The sequence below is a fragment of the Polypterus senegalus genome, chromosome 13, assembly GCF_016835505.1.
Source record: "Polypterus senegalus isolate Bchr_013 chromosome 13, ASM1683550v1, whole genome shotgun sequence".
Taxonomy (NCBI): Eukaryota; Metazoa; Chordata; class Cladistia; order Polypteriformes; family Polypteridae; genus Polypterus; species Polypterus senegalus.
This window is the reverse complement of record NC_053166.1, coordinates 158,711,043-158,735,088: the sequence shown is the minus strand read 5'-3', so window position 1 is coordinate 158,735,088 and position 24,046 is coordinate 158,711,043. Positions and strand designations below refer to the sequence as shown.

General features: G+C 46.6%; 1 protein-coding gene across 1 annotated transcript in view; it reads left to right on the top strand.

Moving 5' to 3' along the window:
* LOC120542268 (protein shisa-9-like) overlaps nucleotides 1-24,046 on the top strand; it is a 185,195-nt gene that overhangs the window by 23,353 nt on the left and 137,796 nt on the right. Inside the window, exon 2 of the mRNA XM_039774589.1 lies at nucleotides 1,531-1,688. Coding sequence (XP_039630523.1) covers nucleotides 1,531-1,688 — 158 coding nt within the window. The remainder of the gene's footprint in view (nucleotides 1-1,530; nucleotides 1,689-24,046) is intronic.

Below are 24,046 nucleotides of genomic sequence, written 5' to 3'. Positions count from 1 at the left end.
CACCACAGTTAGGTGATTTTTGAACAAGGGGCAATTACTTTTTCACACAGGGCCATGTAGGTTTGGATTTTTTCTCCCTAAATAATAAAACCATCATTTAAAACTGCATTTTGTGTTTACTTGTGTTATATTTGACTAATGATTAAATGTGTTTGATGATCAGAAACATTTTGTGTGACAAACATGCAAAAGAATAAGAAATCAGGAAGGGGGCAAATAGTTTTTCACACCACTGTATCTATCTATCTATCTATCTATTTCCCCCAGCAACCCCAGCAACAACGTTTGAAACTGACCAATGAGGCTGCTGGGACTTGTAGTTAATTTAGTGTAAGTAGCGCTGTTACATATCTATATATGCTATAGTACTCCTCATATCTATCTATCTATCTATCTATCTATCTGTATTCCATATAGTGCCTTTCCTATCTATCTATCTTTGATATAGTGCCTTTCCCATGTATCTATATAGTGCCTTTCCTATCTATCTCTATTTTGTATAGCGCCTTTCACGTTTATCTTTTATATTCCACCTTTCACACTTTCAATCAACCAATCAATCTGTGATATAGTCAGTCAGTCATTTGCTAACCCACTTAGTCCTGAACAAGGTCTGCTGGAGCCCATCCCAGCTGGCACAGGGCACAAGGTAGGAACAAACTCTGGACAGGGCACTGGCTCATCGCAGGGCAAACACACACACACACACACGCACACGAGGGCTAATTTAGTGTCACCAGTTCACCTAACGTGCATGTGTTTGGACTGTGGGAGGAACACGTATGGAGCACCAGCATAGACAAGGGGTGGACTTGGGATGTGAACCCTGGTCTTCTTAATGCCAGGCAGCAGTGCTACCACGGCACCACACTGCTGCCCTTTATTTCACTATCTATCTACTTATTGATCTATCAATTTTATTGTGCCTTTCACACTGTCTATCTATCTATCGAAAATTGCCTTTCACATTTATCTTTTATATAGCGCCTTTCACATCTCTCTTGTGGAATTTCTTTTGAATCTCTGGTGTGTGCTGAGCTGGCAAAGTGGGTATCAAAAATTAGAAATCAAAGTTTGGCTTTGTAAGATGAGGGCATGAGTGCGTCTTCCATTCTGACGTATTGGCTGGCAGGGTGGGTTCTTGCACTGACCCTTATGTGAAAGGCACTATATAAATCTCAGTCATGAATTCACAGTTCTGTCTCAGCGGCGGTCAGAGTTTGCTCATTTTGCCCGTCCTTTTCACCGTGACGGACACCGTGGTGGTCCAACGGGTGAGCCGCGCGCCAGCAGGACCCTCCCGCTCCTGCTCTTTACTTGGTTAACGCAGTCGCCTCGCCTCACGCTGTGTTTTTGCCGCACTGAGATGCATGAAGTTCTTGAACTTGTCTTTTTTTTTTTTGTTTTGTTTTTCGCTGCCATTTTGATGCACTGCTGGATGGTTGAGGTGTGCCAGTGGGCACTTAACTCGAGTTTTTCTCCTGCGGAGACATAAACGTCTTTTCTCTCGCCCCCTTCCATGCACGCCAGAGCCCTTGCCGAAGTGATGTCCCAACAGAGGCCCTGCCCCGGAGAGCACCTGGAGGGAGAGGGGACCCTGGGGGCCCACATGCAGCAACACCTGCAGCAGCAACACCTGCAGCAGCACTACGAGACCATGCAGGCGCGGCCCACCGCCAACAATCTGCGTGAGTTTGCAATCTCTCTCTCTCTCTCTTTTATGCCATTGTATCTCTGCACAGCTTGTCATCTTTGCCTTCATTTTGTTTCAAGCCACTAGGGGGTGGCGGTGGGGGAGCGGCCTCTGAGGAGCAGAAGTGGGATTTAGTGTCGCTTTGCTCGATGTCACTTGACATCACATACAAACATCTGGTGCTAGTTGTCTTAGGGGCTTCTCCGTTTCTTCTCCAAAGACTCTTTTTACACCTCATTATTTCACCCGAGGGAAGCGATAAGCTTCATGTTGTTTTTCGTTCTCCCTGTATTTATAAATATGTGCGGAATCGGCTTCTGACGGCCCCCCGGCTTCAGGCTGCAGTAGCTGCTGTGGGGGGCTCACGCGAGCACAGGAGAGTCTGTCCTAAGGCGAGCAGAGCCCGAGCCGCAGGGACCCTGTGACTGACCGGTGAAATCAGGACTTAAGGCCCACCAGGGTAAGGCATGTGGTGGTGATGATGACCAATACTGGGCAATGAGGACTGGGGGGTGTGTGTGGCGGGTCACAATCAGGGTCATGTCTCATCTAAATGAACGGGCGACCTTCAAAGTGGCCGGGGTGGCACCGGGATTTCATTAAAGGAGGGGCCTTCATTGAGCTCATCAGAAGTCCTTTGAAATCCTTTTTTATTCCTTTTTAGTCCGGTGCCTCCTGACGCATCAGCATGAGAAAATCCCCACATGTGATCGGCCATTCGACACGTCTTGATATCTCATCACCCAAGTTGTTGAGCCTTTTTGGGGGTCCCCCCTTCTTTATTTGGGCCTCTATGTCCCTATGTATCTGCACTGTCATCAATGCCCGGTTACATTCCAGCTCTTTTTTATTTTATTTTTTTTTAATTTCAAGTAAGACATTGGAGCAGGGGTGCCTATAGCTTCAGGGTCCTCAGGTGTGCCAGTCAACCCGTGTCTTCTATGGCATCATTTAAAGTCTAAATACTCTCATTTGTCACCAACTGGACTAGGGGGGCCCAAAGCTTCAGGGTCCTCAGGTGTGCCAGTCAACCCGTGTCTTCTATGGCATCATTTAAAGTCTAAATACTCTCATTTGTCACCAACTGGACCAGGGGCGCCTACAGCTTCAGGGTCCTCAGGTGTGCCAGTCAACCCGTGTCTTCTATGGCATCATTTAAAGTCTAAATACTCTCATTTGTCACCCCCTAGACCAGAAAACTGAAAGACAATAACTAAGGCCCAGCAAACTCCCAAGCGCAGTCAGTGAACCGCAAGGCACCCTGGGAGGTTCTCCTTTAAGTCGGGTGAAGGGCCGACTCTGGCGGTGATTGGCAGGCAGCCCCGCCCCTTGGGGAGCCACCCACAAAACACAAGGGTCATAATCTAGGCCACGCCCCTTTCCCATCACACACACTGAGAATGTAAAATGTATGTTATAAACAAAAGAAACATAAATGATATAAAATTAAACAAAAGAGATGAGAAACACCAGCCAGGAGAAAAATACTGACTGAAACATGACAGTGTGACACACTCGAACAATGGGGGGAATCCCCTGTGAAGCGTTGATTTCAACATTTGATCCAAGACCCCCTTTTCCAATGACGAGTCGGACCCATTAACAAAAGGTAATGGTACTCACCTGTGCGCATAACAATCGGTGCCGGGTTCAGAGACTCGGGGGACTACGCCGGGTGGATCGACCTGATCCTGTCAAAAACCCTTCAGATAAAGTCTCTGTTCTCAGGGAGAGGGGATGCGCGGACCCCTCTGCGCTCATTGCCTGCTCTCCGTGTCAAACTGACAAACGCAGCCAAACTGGCGTTGATTTCCATCATTTCGTGTTCTCTTCCACAAGTCCTGGTGGCGCCCAATTTCATTTAAAAAAACTGAAAAACAAACAAACAAACAATGTCCTGTGGCAGCCTGTCCTGAGCCAGTGCGATGGCGCTGCATGCTTTTTATTTTTTTGTGCATTTATCACTTCCACGCCTGTAGCCATTCTGATCAATTATATGAGATTTTAGCTGCTTTCCAAAGATTACTCTTTCAATTATATGCTTAAATAGTCCTTAATGCGCTCGCAGCCCGAGTGATTTCACCGCCCGACTCGCTTAGCTGGTAGATTTTTGATAACGGCGCCTGCAAATCTGCAGCTTTCGTTTCCAGTCCAAATCGGGACAAGCGGCAGGGGTAAAAAACACACATGGGGACTCTGGGGTTGGGAGGGTCACACTAAATAAACGAGACACACAGAAGAACACGTCTCTTATGGGGGGTGCCAGCCAAGGAGGGCTTTGAGAAGTCAAACAGGCGTTGGAAAAGGAAAAAAAAAATCTCTTTGATTTGGGGAAGAAACCAACAAACCGGAATGGCGATCCACATGACAGACGAAAACACACAAGCGCTTGGCTCGCTCTCTCTTTTAAAAGGCAGACAAACACAACACAACACGACACGACTCGACACAATGCTGCATCTGTGCCACTGCATACTGAAAAGGTCTGTGCAAAAATGTTCAGGACGCTCCATGCTGGTCTCATCGCCACGCAGAGAAACAGCTGGATGTGAAAGGCACATCGGTCTGTGAATGATATAGCGCCTTTCACACATCTATCTATTTATTTATTTATATAGTTTTTTTCATACATCTTCTTATCTAGCTATCGGTTATCTGTCTGTTAATTTTACTATATCGCACCTTTCACACCTACCATATAGTGCCTTTCACAAATCTATCTATCATATAGTGTTTTTCATACATCTATATAGCCATCAGTTATCTGTCTATATATCTATCTACTATACAGTGCATATCACATCTGTACATCTATTATATAAAGTAGTGCCTTTTGCATCTATCTATTTAATGTATAGTATAGTTCGCATCTGTTATATAGTGCCTTTAACATCTACCTGTCTATCTGTCACATACAGTAGTACCTTTCTCTCTCTATTATATAGCACCTTTCACATCTATCTATTATGTAGTCTTTTTCATACATCTATATAGCCATCAGTTATCTGTCTATATATCTATCTACTATACAGTGCATATCACATCTGTCTATCCATTACATAAAGTAGTGCTATTCACACATCTATTATATAGTGCCTTTCACATCTATTTACTATATAGTGCTATTCACACATATATTATATAGTGCCTTTCACATCTATTTACTATATAGTATATTTCACATATATTATATAGTGCCTTTCACATCTATTTACTATATAGTATATTTTACATCTATTATATAGTGCCTTTCACATCTATTTACTATATAGTATATTTCACATCTATTATGTAGTGCCTTTCCCCATATCTATCTATTATATAGCGCCTTTCATATCTACTGTCTGTCTGTCTAATCACAGAGGATTGAATTTGGCTTTTTTTTTAAACACTGATCAATCGAAAATGCCAAAGTGTGAAGAGATCTCTCTAAAGTGGTCCACATTAATTCCAAATGTATAAAACACAAAATGCTTGCTGTCACAAGTAGCCAACCCCGCATCATCAAGTCAGTGTTCAGTGCCATGGCCTCCTTGAGTCAGTGCTCAGGTCTCTTCCTCTATCAGCTCATTTCTTTTTTGTCAAACTGCTCCTCCTCCTCTTCCTCTCTCTTGGGGGTCCCGGAGGTCCTGAGTAAACCTCCTTCGTGAACTCATGGTCTCCTCTGGATTGAGCTCTCTGGACTCCAAAGGGTCCCCTGCAGGACATTCACATTGTGGTTGTGAAGCCATCCCTTTGTCTCTTCGGTTTTTCTTGGGCTCGTCTCTTCCTTCTTTGCAGACCCCATCAGGTTTTCTGGGGGTTTTCTTTATTTTTAGTTTTTTGTTTCCCCTCATAAGCCTTGCAGGGCCTGCTGCAGGGAAGCGTCCCCACAACCTGATGCTGCCACCACCATACGATGACGATGACGATGACTTGCTTGTGATAAAGTGCAGTGTTGCACAGCATTTAGATGGACCTCCCACATGCCGGTGCATTTCTACAACAGTCAACTGAGACCCCCAGCAGGTGATCTCCAGGGCCCTAACAAAGGGACTTAGTGGACATGCTGGTGACCCCAGTGATGATTTAGGGGTGTCACATTAAACACGTATGAGGCCCGGGATTCTGTGTTTTATATTTGTCATTGAGTTTGCAGGGGTCTGCTGTCACTTTGATGTGAAAGGGTCTTCTTCTGCGGGTCTGTGCCAGTAAAGCCAAACTGGACCCCACCTGTGATTCTTTGTGTAATTTAACAGATAAAATGTGAAAACCTCTGAAGGAGGTGAAGACTTTTGCAGACCCTGCACTTGTGTCCTTTAGTTTGTTAATGAGGGGGCATGCAGCCCACCATCAGACATTGTTTTTTTCCTCCGGTGGTCTCTGCAGCAGTGATCTTTTCACTTTTCAGGTTTATAAAAGTAAGTCGGTCCGACCCCCCTGCCTTATTACCAGTTTACTCAGTTAGGGTTGCCAGCTAATGAGATCCATCATATGTAACGACTTGACTATTTTTGGGGTCTTTTCATGCTCTCGGTTTCCATCATTTTGCTCATCGAGGTTTTTAAAATAAAAGCATAGCAAATCTGCGATTACGGGACATAAAACGACTTCCAGCTTCACTGGCGCGTTGATAGCTACAGGCTGAGATTGTCGTCGTCGAGATTAGGAGACACATGGCATGTAGCTGGTCTCCTTCCAAGGAAAATTATATAAGTCACTCGATGATCCATTTATAGACCCCCGCCAAAATATTAAAGAGGGAAATCGTGTCACAGAATGAGTCAGGGACAGAGCTGCCACTTCAACTGCCACGTCTCATGCTTGCAAAAGGGGCGATTCGACGTACCGACTTGACGATTGTCCGGCAGGGTGGGCCACAAGACAATGCAAGGACTTGATGATTGTCTGGCAGGGTGGTCTACAAGCAGATGCAAGGACTTGATGATTGTCTGGCAGGGTGGTCATCAAACCAATGCAAGGACTTAATGATTGTCCAGAGAGGTGGTCTACAAGCCAATGCAAGGACTTGATGATTTTCTGGCAGGGTGGTCTACAGTCCAATGCAAGGACCTGATGATTGTCTGGCAGGGTGGTCATCAAGCCAATGCAAGGACTTGATGATTTTCTGGCAGGGTGGTCTACAGTCCAATGCAAGGACCTGATGATTGTCTGGCAGGGTGGTCATCAAGCCAATGCAAGGACTTGATGATTGTCCAGAGAGGTGGTCCAAAAACCAATTCAAGAACTTGATTGTCCAGGAGGGTGGCCCACAAGACAATGCAAGGAATTGATAATTGTTCATCAGGGTGATCCAAAAACCAATGCAAGGACTTGATGATTGTCTGGCAGGGTGGTCTACAAGCTGATGGAAGGACTTGATGATTGTCCAGAGAGGTGGTCCAAAAACCAGTACAAGTTGTTGTTGTCATTAGTTCACGGAGGGTGATGGTGGGCTGCCCTAAGCCAGGGTTTCTTAATCACTGGGTCACAACCCAGGTTGCCACCAGTGGGCTGCAGGTTGTCATTGCTGGTTCGCAAGTGGGTTGTGGTGGGGTGCCTAAGCGATCGGTGGCTCTGCGTCTCTAAGTGCGCTCATTTCACCGAGGATGAACCCGATTGCACTTGTTTGCTGCTGGTGGGGTGTTAATGAATGTAAAAAGGCAAAACTGGGGTGCAGGACTATTAAGGTCGAGAAATGCTGGTGTAAGGATGGTGGTGGGGTCCGAGTGCAGAAGAATGAACCACGTGGAGCAGCTCCGATCAAAACAAACCTTAAAGGACCCTCAAGAAATAAAAGTAATGTCTGACCGCGGCCGTTTTTGGTTCAATTCTAGAACATTACTGCCCAATTGTTTTTCTGCGCTCATAAGTGCAAATTGCCTCAGACAGACGATCCAATCATTGGTACACAATTTTAGGGAGAATCGGACCCCTTCAGCCTTACCTTTCGTCTCCGTGTTTGTGCCTCTTTTCTGTGCTCGGGATGCCAGGCTTTCTTAGGATGTCGATGTGATAAAATCCACCAAATCGGTGAATCCTGTTGGTCTTAATTCGTCTTCTTCAGCACTACAAGCTTTGGATCTGCACTTACACTTCGAGTCCTAAGGAAGATTTGGGTCTTAAGGGGGGTCTTCTGACCGTGGTGGGGGCCCAAATTTTTGCTTCAGGCCCTTTTCATTTTTTTTTTGGTCTTGTGCACCTGTGAATGATGGAAATCAAACTGTAATCTAAAAGAAAATGCGTCACCTTGAACTTAAAATGCCTTTTTGAGGTGGTCAGTTCACCTTCTGATGCCAATGACATTTTCAGCAAGGGGGGGCCCAGACTTTTGCACACCACTGTATAAACACAATAAAAGAATAAAAGCAGCCTTGTGGAGAATTTGCATCTGATTTTTCGGGACCACCGTGGCCAGGGATTTGAATGGAGTTCTCTCGGGCTTGGACTGTTTTACCTCTGGGGGGCTTGACCTGGAGCTGCTAAGGTGATTTGATGTCCACCATCTGCCTAAAGGGCTCCGGACCTGCTGCCCTGCTTCACGCTCCGCAGAGGCCAATGAAAGGCGTTTTAGGTGATGGGGGCTGTGACTGACGCCCCCCCAATCTCTCGAGATGTTGTTTATTTCTCAGAGAGTGACGGCTTGTGCCCGCCGCAGTTGCTCTTCTTGCACATCAAGTTTACGATTTCTGTAAATATGCCACTGAAAGCCACTTCCTCCAGGAGGTGTGAAGAAATGCGTTTTCGAAAAGCTCATTAACTGCGGCCACCGAGCGGCGGCCCTCGCCGCCCGCTCTCATTATCACGGTAATGCAGGCTGAGCGCTTTGGTCGCCGCCGTGTCAGACCCCATTTGTCCCGCGTCTGTTGAGTTTCACCGAGCTGCCTTCGGGTCTTCACTACAAGCGCTGCTCACCACGACGCCGGCGTGAAATCAGAACTGCAGGGGTATGGACGGAACACTCGGTGCCTTCACAAGTCTGGGGTGGGTATGGGGGGCGTCATGTTGGAGACCCTCGCACTGTCACGGTCTCATTGCACAGGGACTGAATACCATACATGTAGGCTGGCACACGGCATGGCACTAAAGAGGGTGAAGCGTTCTGTGTGACAGGAGCAATGACTACCACCCAGACAGACAGACACACGCCAGGCCCGTCACCCTGCTGGAACAGAGAAACAGAAAATGTAAATGGCAGGAGCTGGGGGGCAACATCAAAACGGGGCTTAAAAGAGAAGGGGAGACGATAAAAGACCTGTGAGGCTTGGAGGGAAAGGAGAACGGTAAAGAATCCTGGTGATGACAGAACACGGCGGACATGAAGCCCGCAGGGCTCGACTCGGGGACAAAGCTGCCCCCCGCCCCTTTGCAGCCCCTGAATTGGGTGAAGCTGTCTTGAGAACATCACGTTGGGATGTTGTCGTATTTTTTGTTGGTTCCATAAAGGGTGCGGCCCCCCCAGTAATGGCAGCCCACTTGACGGACTCGTGCTTCATTCATCCTTCAAAGTCACAGCCCTCAAATTGTTCTCACCTTAGTTTCAAACCGGATTGTAATAGTAAGACAAGTTGCCAATTTCAGCTTTTTTGTTCGCTCGATGATATAAGAAATACAAATCTCTCCTTGTCATGCTGTGACGTTGTACTTATTGATTAATCGCCTTTAATGTGCCACGTTGATGACCAGTAATTAGGGGGCCGTCGTACTGCACTTCCAGAAGACGCCGCTCATGCCAGCGCCGCCGTCACACCTGCAGATGGGTATCATATTGAAAGTGACCTTCATTCCATATGAAATTATCTTGAAATTAATTGCCAGCACATACAAAAGATGACCTCGAGATGATGAAAGAAATAAATAAAAGGCGCGCACAGTGCGACACATGCAAGAGCGGCTGGGAGATTTGTGCTGCGGCTGCTGCTGGAGCTTCTGATCACATGTAGCGTTGTGGATGAACGTTCCAGGAGATTCTTCTTATTTCATTTTTGTTTTCTGTTCATTTTCTTATTTTCACTCAGACTGAAGTGTAAGGGATGTACACCTCAATGTAGTGAACCCAGGAGTCCCAAAGCCTCCCGTGAAAATACCCACTAGAGGGGGATTTCTGGTGAAAACCCCTGGCTAGATAGAAGAGCAAAGCCAGCAAAATGCTCCGTAATGCTCCATGACACTCTGAAGTGCACCAAAGGATTTGAAGAAGGTGCCAGCTGTCGTGGACGAGAAGTTCCAAGCACTAAAGAGTTCCAAAATGCACCGTGCAAAAAACAAAAATGCCCACTAGAGGGGGATTTCTGGTGAAACCCCCGGCTAGATAGAAGAGCAAAGCCAGCATAAAAAGTTCATTCTCACAAAATACTCCATGACACTCTGAGGAGCACCAAAGGATACAAAAATGTTGCCAGCTGTTGTGGACAAGAAGTCCCAAGCATTAAAGAGTTCAAAAGCATGTTGTCCAAAGAAATGCCCACTAGAGGGGGATTTCTGGTGAAAACCCCTGGCTAGATAGAAGTGCAAAGCCGGAAAACTGCTCCGTGACTCTCTGAGGAGCACCAAAGGATATGAAGAAGTTGCTAGCTGTCGTGGACGAGAAGTCCCAAGCAGAGTTCCAAATGCCCACTAGAGGGGGATGTCACCATCAAACCCCTGTTAGTAATAAGGGTAAGCACTGAATCTTTAGAAATTAAAAGATTCATTGTTTACGATTGTAATGAAGCTCCATGGAGAAAACATAAAGGCTAAATGGGATCACTGGAAACAGGAAGGCAATCCAAGGCTGTAGCCGCTCAGATTCACTCCGTCGAATGGACGGCGACTTTTTTATTCGTTTTTTTTTTTGGTGGGGATTCCAGGAACGCACCAAGCCGTGGCCTGACCTGCACTCACTCACACACTGAGAAATGAAATCTAATAAATCAAATAAATGGGTGACTAATACATTAAGTGGAAAGTAAATCTAAACAACAAATAATCAGGTGACCCTCCCCTTCCCGTTTGGCGATAACAAATAAAACACACAACAATAAACACTCACGACAAAGAAGTCCTCAACACACTTCAATGCAGCAGTAACTGGAAGAAGAAGAGGTGTGGAGTGAAAGAAGACAATCCCAGAAAGAGCTTTGTAATCAACAGTCCTACTGGGGGTCCTCAATGAGATTTGGGGAGCGTTCCCTCTGATGAAGCACAATGACCAACCCAACATGACTCCCACGACAGGCAGGCGCGAGACCCGCCGTTCATCCTTACAGAAGTTCCCGATGCAAGGTTATAAACGAAACTCCACAGGGGTCAGTCAAGGCAGACGAGACAAACGGGCGAACACAGACCACCAGCTCCTTATGTGGCTTAGCCGGTTCACTTTTAAAGTTCTCGCTGAACCTTCTGGTCCCCAACAGCCCCTGCGCCCATTGCAGATGTCCAATCAGGGCAATACACCTCGGGGCACCTGGGGAGTGGAGTCCTTTAAGTTGTAGCAGCACATATACAAACACATGAGAACTCACTGACTCCTGAGCACGTTCACAATGAACTGGCAGGAACTGTGGGAGACCCCCATGGATTTAGAGGGCAGGTCCTGGCAGTGATTGGCAGGTGTCATCCACCCCTTGGGGGACCACCCACAAAACCCATGGAGCATAACAAAGGCAGCTTACACACACACAGGTCAGGTCAGGTTGGGGGGCATGCACTGGTACAGCGCATTGCCACACCCACCACATGACGAAACACCTCAGGATCATGGTTGGCAAACCCCCAGGCAGACATTTCCAGTCCCACCCGCTGGAAATGACCCTCTATCTGCCGCAGCCTGGTGTTACGTGGCGTCCCCTTGACCTCAGCAATGAGGGTCTTGTGAGCCAGATCACCCTCGGGTAATCACGCCACATGACCTTAGTGTCATAACTGACGCTCCCTCACAATGCAGGTCATGCATCTCATTTGGGACTCCATGAGCAACACGAAGTCACACCAGTGGCACCCAAGGACTCTCTGTAGAGACACTCATGAAGGAGTCCAGTCTTCGTCTCAGGTCACAGGATAGCGTCCATGTCTCGCAAACAGGAAGCACCAGGACTCTAAAGACTTGGACCTTCGTCCTTTTGCAGATATCAGGAGCTCCACACACCCCTTTACAGTGGCCTCATGACCCTCCATGGTGGCCTATACCTGGTCCAGCCACTCAGGTCCTTAACAATGAGGGTCCTGTGAGCTGGATCACCCTCGGGTAATCGCGCCACATGTCCTTAGTGCCGTAACTGACACTCCCTCACAATGCAGGTCATGTGCCTCATTCGAGACTCCATGAGCAACACAAAGTCACACCAGCGGCCCCCCCAAGGATTCTCTGAATGAAGGAGTCCAGTCTTCATCTCAGGTCGCTGGATAGCGTCCATGTCTCGCAAACAGGGAGCACCAAGACTCTAAAGACTTGGGCCTTCGTCCTTTTGCAGATATAAAGTGATGACATGACCCCACCATGGTGTTACATTAGCCTGGTCCAGCCACTCATGTCCTCAGCAATGACCCTTGGGTAATCGCGCCACATGGGCCTTCGTCCTTTTGCAGATATCAGGAGCGCCACACACCCCTCGCCCACACAGCGACCTCATGACCCCTCCACCATGCTCACCCAATCTGTCTACAGACTTCATAGGAAGAGTCATCAGAGTCACATGAATGAAAGACCACCCAGTCCATGTGATCATTGAACAGAATAGGAGCAGAAGACCCCCCGACGGACCCCAACTGGGTAAAATGCAGAGGTTCTGCCTCCACCCTGCACAGCACTCACAGTACCAGCGTACAGGTCGGCCATGATATCCAGCAACCTTGAGGGGATCCCACGAAGTCTCAGGATGTCCCACAGGGGCAGCTCCATCAACTGAGCCGAACGCTTGACGAAAATCGACAAAGGCTACAAAGAAATTCTGCTGATATTCGCATTTACACACACAGAGGCAAAACCGAAGGTAAGAAAGATGATAAATCAAAGAATCAAAAATGAAAAATAGACATCCAACAAGAAAGGCTGAGACGGCAGCAACACAAGATATTCCAAGCGAGCAAAGATCTAAAATGGATTCCAAGGCATAGCCACAAAAACAGAGGACGGGTTCAAAGTATCCAAAAAGTCACACATATACACAGAGTAAAATCACAGAAGACCCCCCGGACATGCCAAGCGTATTTGAAATGAGCCTCCAAGAGTGTGGGAGAGTCGCTGGCGGTGATTGGCAGGTGGCCCCGCCTCTTAGGGAACCACCCACAAAACACACCACAGATGGAGCCTTGAAGGACCTAAAAGAAGACCCTGAGGCCGAGGTCTGGCTGAGACGCAACACACACACACACACACACACATACACACATGTGTGCGCTCAGGGGGCCAGAGGGTCCGTCGATCTATTGGTGGCATGACGAGTGCACTGGAATCTGACGGCAATCCGTCTCTTCATTTAGATTTCCCCTACGGGGCCATGAAGAGAGACTCGGCCTCCACGACTCCCCTGGGCATCGGCTTCAACGTGCATTTCAATGAAATTATTGACAGGGGCCCGTGGATCACTCAAGGATGAAATCTCACGGCGGCTCCTTTCCTTTGTAGTGTTTGTCCGTTCCCTTTTCTCTTAATTGGTTCGCTCTGTTTGTGTCGGCGTTTTCATGAGACGTGCGCCCTGCAGGGTAATAAAACACTCATTTAGGGAGTCCCCCGCGTTGGCAGGCCCACTCTGCCCAAGCTGGACGGCAAATTAGTGACATTGTCAGAACTCCTTCAAGTTCATTAACATGGGCGGGTGGTTTACTAAATAGGAACACACAGCAGACATTCTGTTAAGACAGTGGAGGAGTCGCTCAGTAATTGGGAACCAAACGTCGTAACACGTCAGGCAAGTCACTTCAGCCAGAGCCAGGGGCGAGACAGGCTGGGCACATAGAGGTGGAGTTTATAAGTATAGACTAATAAAATATAATAATTCATCACATCTTCACACTACTCAAAGTGCCAGCACAAATGTGTACCCATGATGTCCTTACTGAGAGGCAGCCGCACCACCACTGCGCCACCTGTGTGGGGTGTATACAGTAATTATTACGGATTTACCCTTAGGGATGAGCAAAATATCCATTGAGCTATCATACAGCACCTTTCACACTTACCTATGATATAATGCCTTTTGGTTTTATCCATTGATCTCTGATATAGCGCCTTTCATATCTAGCTATCTATTATATAGCACCTTTCACATGTTTCTATGAATCTGTGATATAATGCCATTTGTACATCTCCATCTGTGATACAGTGCCTCTCACATCCATCCATCTATGATAATATTGCCTTTCATATCTATTGATCTATTATACGTGCATTTTTTATCTATCTATCCAATACTGATGATCTGTGTAAGAGAGGACAGAGCCGACTATACTTCCATAGAAGGCTGGCGTCTTTCAACATCTGTAATAAGATGCTACAGATGTTCTACCAGACGGTTGTGATGAGCGCCCTCTTCTACGCGGTGGTGTGCTGGGGAGACAGCATAAAGAAGAGGGACAAACTGGTGAGGAAGGCAGGCTCTATTGTAGGCACGGAGCTGGACAGTTTGACATCCGTGGCAGAGCGACGGGCACTGAGCAGGCACCTGTCAATCAAGGAGAATCCACTGCATCCACTGAACAGGATCATCTCCAGACAGAGGAGCAGCTTCAGTGACAGACTGAGGAGACCCCACACTATGCGACTCTTCATTTCCACCCGGGAATAAAAAACGTTAACATTATACAAAATTATTGTCTGTCTGTTATACCTTCATTGTTATCACTCTTTAATGTAATATTGTTCTTTATCAGTATGCTGCTGCTGGAGTATGGGAATTTCCCCTTGGGATTAATAAAGTATCTATCTATTTATGATATGGCACCTTTCATATCTGTTTATTAAATAGTGCCTTTAATATCTATCTGTCTATTATATAGCACCTTTCATATATGTCTATCTGTATGATATAGTGCCTTTCATACCTATCTATCTCTAATATAGTGCCTTTCATATCTATCTGGCTATGATATAGTGCCTTTCATATCTATCGTTAATGGTTATATAGCACTTTTCATGCTTATCCATTTACCTATGATATAGTGTGTCTCATATCTACAGTATATCTATCTATCTATCTATCTATCTATCTATCTATCTATCTATCCATCCATCCATTTTCTAACCCGCTGAATCCGAACACAGGGTCACGGGGGTCCGCCGGAGCCAATCCCAGCCAACACAGGGCACAAGGCAGGAACCAATCCTGGGCAGGGTGCCAACCCACCGCAGGACACACACAAACACACCCACACACCAAGCACACACCAGGGCCAATTTAGAATCACCAATCCACCTAACCTGCATGTCTTTGGATTGTGGGAGGAAACCGGAGCGCCCGGAGGAAACCCACGCAGACACGGGGAGAACATGCAAACTCCACGCCACCGTGCCGCCTCTATCTATCTATCTATTATATAGTGCCTTTCACATCTATCTATCTATCTATCTATCTATATATCTATTATATAGTGCCTTTCACATCTATCTATCTATTATATAGTGCCTTATCTATCTATCTATCTATCTATCTATCTATTATATAGTGCCTTTCACATCTATCTATCTATCTATCTGTCTAACTGCATGTCATCCTCGTATTTGCCTTTCTTGTGAAACAACTGCCTGTTGTGACCCAGAGAGATCCGCAGCACAAAAGTCCCAAACTTTCTCAAAAATGCCCACTAGAGGGGGCAAACTGTTAAAAACCCCAGCTAGACACGGAGAGGGTGAAGTCAGAATCTTTATAAACTAATTTTTTTTTGTTGTTGTTGTTGCAGAAATGCTCTGTGGCACCAAATTAGGGTTCAGAGGAGCACAAAGGCATAGGAGTTTCCTGATAAAGCAAAGGCAGTTCAAGGCTAACAACTTCCAAATACACGAATCCAAAGCGCAGACGAAGCACAGAGCAAAGGGGTGAACAAATTTAGAAAATAGCAAGAATGAGTATTCAATGAACTGCAAGGGACTGTGGGTTACTCTTGTGGTGATGAACAGGGCTGAATTTTGGGGTTTTATAGCCGTTTCCTATCATGGAAGCCATTTTGTGTACCGTTGCTAGGGTCGTGTCCCGTGTTTCTAGGTGCGTAGTGGTCTCCTGGGATCCAGCAGATGGGATAAAACAGGCAGTGTTTGCACTCAGCTTTATCTGATCTACAGATAAATCCTCCAAAGTCTTCATTATATTCTCTTTGTGATTCATACCCGACTTCTTGCCTGAATATGGACTGTGATTTTTGCCGGTGGTCTCGTCGTTTAGTTTTATTTTTGCTTGTTTTGCCTTTTGCCCGCAGGACCCCTGCTGCGACAGGACAGAGGACACCATCATTCTTCATTTTTGGTTTAGTCTTTGTGATGTTCCAGGTGTTTGGTGGGTGGTTCCTCCCTCCCCAAGAGGCGGGGCCACCTGCCAATCACCACTAGGAACCACCCTCCCTTTCCTATAAATCGCGAAGGTCTCCCACAGTTCCTGGTGGTTTCATTGTGAACGAGCTCTGGAGTGGGTGACTTTTTTTTTGACCTGTCTGTTCCATTTCCGACCCATTTTGGAATTTGTCCTCCTTGGACCACACCTGCCGACAGCTCCTTTTGGCTTAATGTGCTCCACGGAGCTTCATGTATTTCCAAAGCTTTTTATTTGATAGATTCAGTGCTTAGCCTTCTTACCAGCCACTGATATCCCCGTCTAGTGGGCATTATTGGAAGTGCTTATTGGGAGTCCCAGTTCAAAGGATGGTTGGTCCGCTTTTGAGCAAATTATTGCCATATTGTTTTGAAAATCTCTTGATTTATCTTTTAGCATCATTAGGGTGCTGCATGTTCCCAAAAGTGCCACCTCTCTTTAGATAAAGGGGTCCAGCGGGTCGCTTAAAGAAGCCAAAGTGTCTCACTAAAGCAATGTTACGTTTTTTTATTTTGAGAGAAAAATTGATTTTTTTTTTTCAAACAATAAGGAAGGCAATTTCAAACAAGTCAAGCCCGGTGACCTTGAAGGACCGGAGCTGATCAAACATGTAGTCAGCATTGATGAGCTTTGTGGTGGGCTGCCCCACGGTGCCCCGGGCAGGTGTCAGCAGTTTGTTTGTTCTTCAGCCTTTATTTGTCTTCCTTGTCTGCTTTATTGACTCGAGCGGCTCAGCCCTGCCATTGAGGCTTCATTGACAGCTACAGTCCTCGGCTGAATAGCATCGGCCAGCTTAGTGGGTGGCACTGACCGAGGGTCGTGCCCAGTGCCCATTGACCCCTGCTGTGGTTTAGTGGTCTGGAAGCTGGTGAGGCGCCAGCACATTACTGAACCCTTTAGCCTCCTTCAATGGGAGAGGATCGAGCGTGAAGAGTTAATGGCCTGCAGGTGGTCAACATCTTACAGGGACCCTCAAAAATACATAAATAAATAAAGCTGGCAACTCAGCCGTCCTTAAATGGCATAATTACACAAGCGGCTTTTCTTATTGGAAACCAATTGATGTTGTGTTCAACATCTCAATCATCGGCAGACTACATTTCAGGGATATTTCAGTTCTGATATTAATTGCAGGTTTAGTTTTTATTTTATTTTATAAAATACATTTTTATTTTAATTTCGTTCAAGTTGCCAGTGGAGTGGATAATTTTTTTTTTATTTAGCTCTGAATTTTTTTTACATAATATTACCATTTTAGTTTTTTTTTTCTGTTGCAAGACCACAAATGCTGGCCTTCACATATTTCAATGTGAGTTCTGTTTATGCAGCGCACTTGACTTTCTGATATCGGCGCTGAGCGTCAGCGTGGAAGAACAGCAGCAACGAGCACCTGTTGGACTCACACGCGCCCCCTTCAGGGCGTTACGGTACTGTCTGCCACGTCTGGTGCCTTTTCATTGCGGTTTTGTGTCCGATCAGCAAGACTAAATCTGTCACAGACATTCATTAAAGATCTTAGCCAGACTGTGGAAAGTCAAGGTGTGTAATAAACGTGTCTGCAAACATTATATTCATAGAGAGACAGCGACAGGCACGCGCCCATTGCAGGAATCAACCCCGTGTGTGCGGGAGTGCGCAGTCCGAGGTGAGGTGAGGCTCGTCGCTGCCGCACCTCAAGTTTCTCTCCTCTGTATTTCAACAGGAAATGCGCCAATTCTGAGATTTTGACCATAAAAATAATTACAAGTATTGGAATCATACAGAGGGCGGCACGGTGGCGCAGTGGTAGCACTGCAGCCTCACAGTATGGAGACTTGGGTTCGCTTCCCGGGTCCTCCCTGCGTGGAGTTTGCATGTTGTCCTCATGTCTGTGTGGGTTTCCTCCGGGTGCTCCGGTTTCCTCCCACAGTCCAAAGACTACCAATCCTAAATTGTCCCGAGTGTGTACTTGTTAGGTGGGTGGGTGTATGCCCTGCGGTGGGCTGGTGCCCTGCCTGGGGTTTGTTTTCTGCCTTGCACCCTGTGTTGGCTGGGTTTGGCTCCAGCAGACCCTCGTGACCCTGTAGTTAGGATATAGCGGGTTGGATAATAGATGGATGGAATCATACAGAGGGCAGCACGGTGGCGTAGTGGTAGCGCTGCTGCCTCGCAGTTAGGAGACCCGGGTTCGCTTCCCAAGTCCTCCCTGTGTGGAGTTTGCATGTTCTCCCCGTGTCTGTGTGGGATTCCTCCCACAGTCCAAAGACATGCAGGTCAGGTGCACTGGCGATCCTAAATAGTGGGTGTGTGTGTAATGCCCTGCGGTGGGCTGGTGCCCTGCTCGGGATTTGTTCCTGCCTTGCGCCCTGTGTTGTCTGGGATTGGCTCCAGCAAATCCCCGTGACCCTGTGTTAGAATATAGCGGGTTGGATGATGGATGGATGGAATCATACAGAAAACACATTAATAGCGCAGACCAGTGGACAAACCTACTTTATGTTACCATTATGATGACAGGTGAGACCGCATGTCCCTCTGTATGAAGTGCAGTCCTGGAGCCCGAGAAGTGCTGGATTTCCACTAAGTTCTGATCCTGCACTGAAACTCCATCCATCCATTATCCAACCCGCTACATCCTAACAAACAGGGTCACGGGGGTCTGCTGGAGCCAATCCCAGCCAGCACATGGCGCTAGGCAGGAAACAAACCTCGGGCAGGGCGCCAGCCCACCGCAGGGCACACACACACACACCAAGCACAATTTAGAATCGCCAATGCACCTGACCTGCATGTCTTTGGACTGTGGGAGGAAACCCACGCAGACACGGGGAGAACATGCAAACTCCACACAGGAAGGACCCGGGAAAACCGAAACTCTATTTTCTTCTGCCATGCTACATTTGCTTTTATTCTCATCTGCGCTCTAATTAAAGTATTTCCACACGTTACTTTCTCGCTTTCTACCTGCAAACACCTGCAGAAAATTCGCCATCGTGAACCACCCGTGCTTACCGCTTCAACCCGACGAGCCAAATGTGCACAACAAACAAACGACGGTCCTTAATGGAAGTTGCATCACGTGACTCCAGTAAGCCCAAGGTACAACAGCGCAACGTCACTGAGCGCTCAGGGCGACAGAATGAAAATGTGACTGCTGTTTTTTTCATCTTAACTTAATTTTCGTTCTCGTTTTAGTTCACTCACAAATCCATCCATTTTCTAACCCGCTGAATCCAAATACAGGGTCACGGGGGTCTGCTGGAGCCAATCCCAGCCAACACAGGGCACAAGGCAGGAACCAATCCTGGGCAGGGTGCCAACCCACCGCAGTCACTCACATATCACTAATTTTTATTTAGTTTTCATTTCTCCGTTTGCCTTAACTTCAGTTCTCATTCTTGTAAAACAAAAAACAATATTTTTAATTCTAGTTCTCTATGAAAATATCACTGCCGCTGCCCGCCTGGTTTGCCAAGGACAGAGGCATACACATTGCATTTGTCATTCCAGCAGATGATGCATCACAAACATTAACAGTGCCTTTATGAACGCCATACCAAGTGGCATACAACAGAGACACCTGTATTGCATTTGACAGCCCAACAGGTGGTACATCACAAAGATTTGTAGTAATAAAATTCACTGCATTTTTCATTCCAACAGGTGGCGCATCAGAAAAGTTAACTCTGCTTTTACAAATCCCATACCAAATGGCATATGGCTGAGACATATGCATTGCTTTTGTCATTCCAACAGATGGTGCATCCCAAACATGTACTGTATACTAATACATTTGATTACTGCATATGTTTGAGGTGCACCATCTGTTGGAATGACAAAAGCAATGCCTTTTATTTTTACATGCACTACAGCATACATGCCATCAGATGGTGCACTGCAAACGTTCATGCTAAGGTCTACTTTTATTATTTGGATTTCAAGCCATCTTCGGCAGGTAGCACAGCTAGTCTATATACTGTATACAGAGAGAGATCTGAGCAGTGCCAAGTTCTGTGACTTCCTCAGGTCACAAAAAGGGTTTGGTGGTGACAGCTGAACCTGTGGCCTTGGTCATCAACACAGCATTAGCCAAGGGTGTAGTTACTTTTTCCACGTGGCATGTCTGTTCAGTTTTCGTTGAATAAACGATTGCATATTCAAATCTCGTCCATTCTTATTTACAGTACAGGTGCTGTTTAAATGTCCATGTGTGTTAAAAAAAGAAACAGTACCCTCTGGGGTGCACTTACTTTTTCACACAACCGGTTGTGCGTCTCACCTCAAACAAAAAACAGAGTGCTTAACCGATGTATAAATGTCGATGTCTCCGTATACAGAGAGAGATGCGGACCCCCAGGTCACAAAAGGGTTTGGTGGTGACAGCTGCGCTCCACTCATGTCTGTTCAGTTTTCGCGATCACTCGCTCACTCCCACTGCCTGGCATACGACTCACTCTCTCCGTTGGCAGATGTGCACAGAAGAGGTGAGAGGCATCCCAATTATCTGCTAATTGAGTAACACGGAGTTCTTCTTTTATTTGGGGTTGTTGGCAGCCAGAGGGGCGTAAGCGTAATGACATCTTGCAAACAAAGTGATAATTACGGGGCCTGCGGAGAGCGGCTCTTTACCAGATGTTTGCAAGTTCACGGCAGCGTCTGAGAAACCTGCGCAGCTCACTGGGTTAAGGGCTTCAGAAAAATATCAGGGAACAGTTTAAGCAGAAGAAGTCCTGAAAAAAACAGAAGACTTTATTTATTTTTATTTTTGCCCTGTCATATTTACAATTTATGGCCAAAGGTATGTGGAGCCCCTCCTGACGATGGCGTTCAGGTGCATAAAGTCAAACACACTGCCACACAATATGCATGGACAGACGTTAGGGGGTCATCCTGAAGAAGAGCTCAGGGACCTTAAACATGGCATTGTCATGGGATGTCACCTTTGCCACAAGTCAGGACATGAAACCTCTGCTCCGGTCAACTGTGAAGTGTTATTATGGTGAAGTGAAAGGAGGAGTAACAGCTCAGTCATGAGGTGGTAGACCACGCAGAGTCACACAGCAGGGCCACCAAGTGCTGAAGCGGGTTAAAATGGCCTCCCCTCTGTGGCATCACTCACAACGGAGCTCCAAACCGCTTCTGGGAGCAGTTGGGGGCTTCACAAAGTGGCCGGAGATCACCAAGCACAATTCCAAGCACCAGCTGGAGTGATGTAAAGCCACCATGAATAGTTGTTATGATGAATTGAACATACAGCTGCTGTATCCAGGCTTTGTTTTGTTCTTGGAATTCTAAGGAGACACTCATTTGACTTCTGGAGCTGTTGCAAACGGAGTCCTGAGAGGAGTGCGTAATCTGTCTAATTTCTCAGCATCTTTCAGTGATAAAGAGGTCTAACTTTACTTATGTTTCTTAAGTGAAAAATGCTGTCCTAATGATCTGATTAATATGTGATTTAAAATTCGTCAACAATCACCCCTAAGCTTTTTACCTCCGTCTTGACTTTTAATCCTAATGTATCCAGTTTATTTCTAATAGCCTCATTGTATCCATTATTGCTGATCACAGTTTTCTTTATTTAACTTGAGAAAATTACTTCAGCATAGCTGTGGTAGCTCACGTTGTGCCCTGAGATAATCTATCAGGCACAATGGTGTCAAATGCAGCACTCAGATCTAAGAGGATGAGAACAGATATGATGGACTGAAATTTATCAAGAATAGCATCTGGGTTAGGAAGGAGAGATGGGTCTAAAATTTTCAAGCTGCCTTCTAGGCTAAGACCCCAGTATCTAGTGACCTACTGTGAATTCTGGCAGAGAGGGAATAGACAGGTAAATCTATCCTAGGAAAGGGTCTGGCCTGGACCCCTTGGCTCCAGTGGAGGGTCATACCTGGGTTTACTTGTTGAAAATAAGACTCTACTAGCAGACAAAAGACATTTGAGATAATTGGGCACTTTGGACTGGTGGACCACTCTGGGTTTGGGGGATGCCAGGAGGACATGACCTTCTATACTGCACAATGCCAACTGTAATGTGTGGTGGAGGTGGTAGATGATAGGAGGGTGGGCTTCGGTGACACTTGAAGCAAAGGAGCACTTCTGACTTTGTCAGGACAAGAAGGAAGCCATGACGTCCAGGGAACCTTCTGCAGACCTCCACGATCAAAGCTTTGAGTGTTCCCAGGAGCAAATTGGGCTCAAGGATTGTGGAATGGAAAAAGTTTGGAACCACCAGGTCTCTTCCTAGAGTTGAGTATTGTGATATAATAAAGACACTTGCAAACTTGCGAAGAGTTGGGGGAGAATTGCCCCGTATAATGTTCAGAGGACTTGCCAAAAAAACGAACAATGGTTATTATGATCAAAAATCAAAGACATTTGACAACATATTGCAGTGAAATGGTGGTTTCAACAGAGAAAATGGAGACCAGAAGGAAGTAGGAATGGAAAAAATGTCATCAATCTGAGAGCAGATGTGACGTCATCAGGCTGAGCTGGAAAGTGACATCATCCTATGGGGGGAGGAAGTAACTTCATGAGGCTGAGACCGGAAAGGACGTCGTCAATTGGCTGGGGAAAGTGATGTCATCATGTTGAGATGAAAACTGACGTCATCATCCTGAGGCTGGAATTGATGTCATCATGTTTAGCCGGAGGTGATGGCATCATTCTGAGACCGGAAAGTGCCATCATCAAGCTGAATCGGAAGTGATGTCATCACATGTGGGGGGTGCAGAAGTGACATCATGTTGAGCTGGAAAGTGACATCATCATTGCAGAACCAGAAGTGATGTCGTCGTTCTAAGGCTGGAAGTGATGTCATCATGTTTAGCCGGAAGTGATGGCATCATTCCGAGACTGGAAAGTGCCGTCATCAAGCAGAATCAGAAGTGATGTCATCACATGGTGGGATGGAAGTGGTTTCATCATGTTGAGCAGGAAAATGGCATCATCATTGCGGAGCCGGAAGTGATGTCATTGTTCTGAGACCGGAAGTGATGTCATCATGTTGAGCCGGAAAGTGATGTGTTGCCTAGGAAGTCATTTTGTGGATTGGGAATTGTGGATGGTAAGTGAAGTTCAGGTGAGAGGAGAGGAGAGGCATTAATGCCTGACAATAGCCTTTTATCTCGCAAGGATTCTTCTGGAGACGGGGTTGGGGGTTTATTGGGGACTTAATGGAAGGACGACCATCTCAGCAGCACTCCATCCGTCAGGTGTTTACAGTAGAGTGGCCAGACGGATGTCACTCAGGAGTAAAAGGAACATAAAGGACTCTGAGAGCGGAGGAAAAAGACTCTCTGGTCTGATGAGACAAAAATCAAACTCTTTGGGCAGAACTTCAAACTTTAGGGACTTTCAAAACTCAACATGAACTGTACATCGACAGGACTGGCGAGCTTTGTTGGGCTGAATGGGCAGTTCTTGTCCAGATTGTTCTAATGCTTTGACTCCAAGCAGCGTGTCTGGGGAAGACCTGGCGCTGCTCGTCACCTGCCTAATCCCATATTCCCTGTGGCAAAACACGGGGCAAGGAGGAAAGTATGAATACAGAGAGGAGCTTGAAGAAAACGTGTTCCAGAGTACACGCCACCTCGGCCTGGGGTGACAGCTCACTGACCCCAAATGGCCTCAGGACAAGTCGACGAATGCCCCTGAGTGGCCCACCCAAAGCCCAGACTTAAATTCCATAGAACATCAGTGGAGAGATCTGAAGATGGCAGTTCACAGACACTTCCCATCCAGTCAAATGGAGCTTTGAGAGGATCGGCCAGGCATCAACTGTCCATATCCAGGTGCTCAAAGCTTGTAGAGACTTTCCTGAGAAGAATTCAAGAGGGCTTGACCAAAGCACTGAACAAAGGGTCCGATTACTTCCATGAACGAGAGGTTC